Source organism: Triticum dicoccoides, chromosome 3A, assembly GCF_002162155.2.
Source record: "Triticum dicoccoides isolate Atlit2015 ecotype Zavitan chromosome 3A, WEW_v2.0, whole genome shotgun sequence".
NCBI lineage: Eukaryota > Viridiplantae > Streptophyta > Magnoliopsida > Poales > Poaceae > Triticum > Triticum dicoccoides.
In genome coordinates, this window is record NC_041384.1 from 652,929,023 (window position 1) to 652,933,210 (window position 4,188).

General features: G+C 46.7%; 1 protein-coding gene across 1 annotated transcript; it reads left to right on the forward strand.

The window, feature by feature from the left end:
- Window positions 1–2,174: 2,174 nt before the first annotated feature.
- LOC119272541 (galactose mutarotase-like) lies at window positions 2,175–3,664 on the forward strand. Its single transcript, XM_037554011.1, has 3 exons — window positions 2,175–2,413; window positions 2,502–2,551; window positions 2,657–3,664. The coding sequence occupies exons 1-3, from the start codon at window positions 2,209–2,211 to the stop codon at window positions 3,515–3,517; spliced, it is 1,116 nt and encodes a 371-aa protein (XP_037409908.1). The 5' UTR covers window positions 2,175–2,208; the 3' UTR covers window positions 3,518–3,664.
- The last annotated feature ends 524 nt before the right edge of the window (window positions 3,665–4,188 follow it).

The following is a 4,188-nucleotide window of genomic DNA, read 5'->3' on the forward strand; positions in this document are numbered from 1 at the left end:
TTAGAGGATCGGCAAAGACCCGCTTGAATGAAAATGCCAAGCCTGGGCCTGGCATGATGGCCCAGAAGAAGACATTGCCTTAGCATTTTGTACACATTTCTCTAAAAAATAAAAGCATTTTTAGAGACATTAATTTTATCATTTTAAAAAAGTGGATGAATTATATAGAACTTGGAGGAAAACTTCAATGAGAGGTATGGCAGATCATGAGAGAGGTGAACACCCTGTCTTGAATGCCCTGACAATTGGCTTTGGCGCATTTGACTTTTTGCCATATGAACGGAGAGAGAATAACACTGAAGCTCACAACTTGATGTGGTCCATGATTTGCAACACTACTGGAAGCCATGTTTGATTGGGTGATCTACCCCCCCCCCCCTCCTCCTATTTTATGATACACACTGAAGGTTTTTTTATTTGCCCAAACAATATTATGTTGGTTTCACATTTTATGCTTGAATATGGGAACCACCATTAGATAGCTTAATCCTTTATAACACTATGCTCCCTAGTTTTAAAGAGCCTACATTTAATTGAAGTCTCCAATTAAAATTGGGTCACCCAATTTTGACCGGGTTAACAATTTCTCGAAGCACTCTCATTCAATTCTTTTATATTATACACTATGCGTTCTATAACACTATGCTCCTTAGTTTTAAAGAGCCCACATACAATTGAACTCTCCAATTAAAATTGGGTCACCCGAATTGAGTTGTTCAATTTATAATTGGGTCACCCAATTTTGATCAGATCAACAAATTCTCAAGGAGCTCTTCCATTTAATTCTTTTATTGTCCTATGTTCCCTAATTTTGAAGCTTTTTCATGCAATTGCGGTATTCAATTTTGGATTTGATATACGATTTTGACCGGGCCAACGATTTTTCAAATCAATTAGCAACAACCGGCCTATAAAAACACATCAATTCCACACACCCTCCCACCACTAGAAAAAGAAGTGTCACCATGTGATATTGTACATCAATATAGTAAATGCAGCTACCCACATAGAAATTTCCCCACATAAATATACATTGGTTAGCAGATAGCACAAAACCACACCACAAAAGGCCCATGGAATCACCTTATTATAAATAATAAATAAAATACACTCCATCATCTCCCCCACCAGCCAGACTAAATATTCCTTCTATCAGCACCAAAATATAAGGGGTATTAGTTTTTTGAAAAGTCAAATTTCTTTAACTTTGAGCAAGATCAGAACAAAAAATATCGCATCCATAATATTAAAAAAATGGGAATTCATTTCATGATGAATCTAATCATATGGAGTTGATATTATGGATTTTGATATACTTCTCTATAAATTTGATCAAACTTAAAAGGTTAGACTTTCCAGAAAAATAATACTCCTACCCCTTATATTTTGAAACATAGGTATGATGTGCAGCGAAGTTTTGGTTCTTGAGCTCATGCACCCGCATAAACAAAATGCAAAAGTACGGATTAACAATAAACGTGTTCACATGTTCTAGTTGTGTGCAAATTTTCAAGGAGAAATGACATTGATGTTGCTCCATAAAAAATATAGTGGTACGAAAAAAGCTTATTTTTGAAAGTTGTTTAAAGCGCCTTTTTTTTCTCAGACCACCACAAATGTTATTTCTTGACCAATTTTCGTACAGTCAAAACAAGCACACACGTTAGAAACCAAAAAAACAGCATTTTATTTTATTTGCTTGACATTTTCCTTGATTGTATTGTCCATCAATTTGAAAGTTTTTTAAACCACCTTTTTTTTTCTCAGACCACCACAAATGTCATTTCTTAAGCAATTTTCGCAGAGTCAAAACAAGCGTACAAGTTAGTTACCAAAAAAATTAGCATTTTATTTTATTTGTTTGAAATTGTCCTTGATTTTATTGTCCATCTGGTGCACGTGAGCTCAGGCTCAGAATTGAATTTCTGTTAAAAGGTCGAACTATATTGCACACTAAGAGGATGGTATGTAAGGTCGAACTATATTGCACAAGTCAAAAATACAGTCAAATACGGTGGTTCGACTCAACCTGCACAGATTAACGCGACGTCTGTTATCCGATCCCATCCTCCCCTGTTGACCAGGACAGTCGTTGCTCTCTCTCGAGTGCTAACCATGCTCCTCTATAAATACCGGAGCAAACAAGAGTACACGCAGCTGGAAGGCGGCTTCGATCGGTTAGAGATTAGAAACTTTGGAAAGAGAATCATGGCGGCGATGAGCATGAAGACGATGATGGCGTTAGCGCCGCTCTTGTGCCTGGCCGTGGCCGCGTCGCTGGGCGGCGTGGAGGCGAGGAAGCACCCGGGGAAGGAGACCCTGGGGTACTACGAGCTGCGCCGGGGCGAGTTCTCCATGGTCGTCACCAACTGGGGCGCCACCATCCTCTCCGTCAGGCTCCCCGACAAGAACGGTACTGGCTGCTCTTAGTACGTATTCCCTTGATTTTGTTTCTTGTTAAGATGGAGATGCTGATCTATGCATCCATGGTTAATTGGCAGGGCGCATCGACGACGTCGTTCTTGGGTACAAGACCATCGGAGGTTACGTGGTGCGTTGCTTGATCTTGAACTTTTGCTTAACCTCGGTGGTGGTGGTGCCGCCGACATTGATTGATTAGTTCGTTTGATCCTTCCCTTTTTCTTGATTGCCGTAGAATGACACCACCTACTTCGGCGCGCTGGTGGGGCGGGTGGCGAACCGGATCGCCGGCGGGCGGTTCACGATCAAGAACCACCCCTACCACACCTACACCAACGACGGCAACAACACGCTCCACGGCGGCCACCGCGGCTTCAACCAGGTGTTCTGGTCGGTGCGGGAGCGGGCCACCGGCGCCTTCCCCTACATCACCTTCTACTACCGCAGCGGCGACGGCGAGGAGGGCTTCCCGGGCGCGCTGGACGTGCTCGTCACCTACAAGATCGACGGCGACTACTCGTACAGCGTCACCATGTACGCCCGCCCCGTGGACAAGCCGACGCCCGTGAACCTGGCGCAGCACACGTACTGGAACCTGCGCGGGCACGGGCGGGGCACCGTCCTGGACCACTCCGTCCAGATCTTCGCGTCCGCCGTCACCCCCGTCGGCGGCGACCTCATCCCCACGGGCGCCGTGACGCCCGTCGCCGGCACGCCCTTCGACTTCCGCGCCCCGGCGGCGCCCGGCGCGCGCATCGCGGAGGTGGAGGGCGGCTACGACATCAACTACGTGCTGGATGGGCGCGACGCGGACGGGCAGGGGGTGCGCAAGGTGGCGGTGGTGAGCGAGGCCACGTCCGGGCGGGTGATGGAGCTGTGGGGCGACCAGCCCGGCGTGCAGTTCTACACGGGAAACTTCCTCAAGGGCGACGAGGGCAAGGGAGGCGCCGTGTACGAGAAGCACGGCGGGCTGTGCCTGGAGACGCAGGACTTCCCCGACGCCGTGCACAACCCCAAGTTCCCCACCGAGATCTACCGCGCGGGCCAGGTGTACAAGCACTACATGCTCTACAAGTTCTCGATCGCCGGCAAGTAGCCGGGATCCGATCCGTCCGGCCGGCAACAAGTTTTTTATGTTAGTAGTAGTACGTAGCAGTAGCTAGAGAGGATACTTTGACTTGGAATCATGCATGTTGCCGGTGGGATGAATAAACATTACGTTACGGCCGGTGAGGCTCCCTCATGTCATGTCTCGCTCGCTCGTCCTCCCGTGTGCTCGGCCTTGTTGCCGATTCGGGGAGCTCGTCATCGCGCCCCGCTTGGTGTCTAGGACCGTGTCCTCCTCTGTTCAGAGATGGGCATCCATATTTTAGAATGCACGTCAATTGTACTTCCTCCCTCGGATATGGATGTATCTACAAATAAAATACGTCTAGGTACATCTATTTCCGCGACAAGTAATTCCAAACGGAGAGAGTATCTCGCACTGCCTACTATCTTCGTCTCCCCAATCTAGTCTTACCACCTATGTCAATGGCTCATCCGGTCACAATCTCCCTTCTACTGCCACCCCGGCACACTTTGAATTTAAAGCACACAATTGTGCAGCTGTGTATATGTGAAGATTCCAAAACAGAAAAAGAAAACCGTATGTAAGAGGCTATCGATATCCATCTAGCCTTTGCACGGCAGTAAGGGCGAAAAGAAAAAACTGAAGACATAGAAAGCTAATATTGGTCTAGAAAAAGTAAAAGTGGAGAAATCATA

Coding starts and splice junctions, on each gene's coding strand:
- LOC119272541 (XM_037554011.1), top strand. CDS start 2,209: ATGGCGGCGATGAGCATGAAGACGATGATGGCGTTAGCGCCGCTCTTG. Junction 2,414..2,501: donor CAGGCTCCCCGACAAGAACG/GTACTGGCTGCT, acceptor GTTAATTGGCAG/GGCGCATCGACGACGTCGTT. Junction 2,552..2,656: donor AGACCATCGGAGGTTACGTG/GTGCGTTGCTTG, acceptor TGATTGCCGTAG/AATGACACCACCTACTTCGG.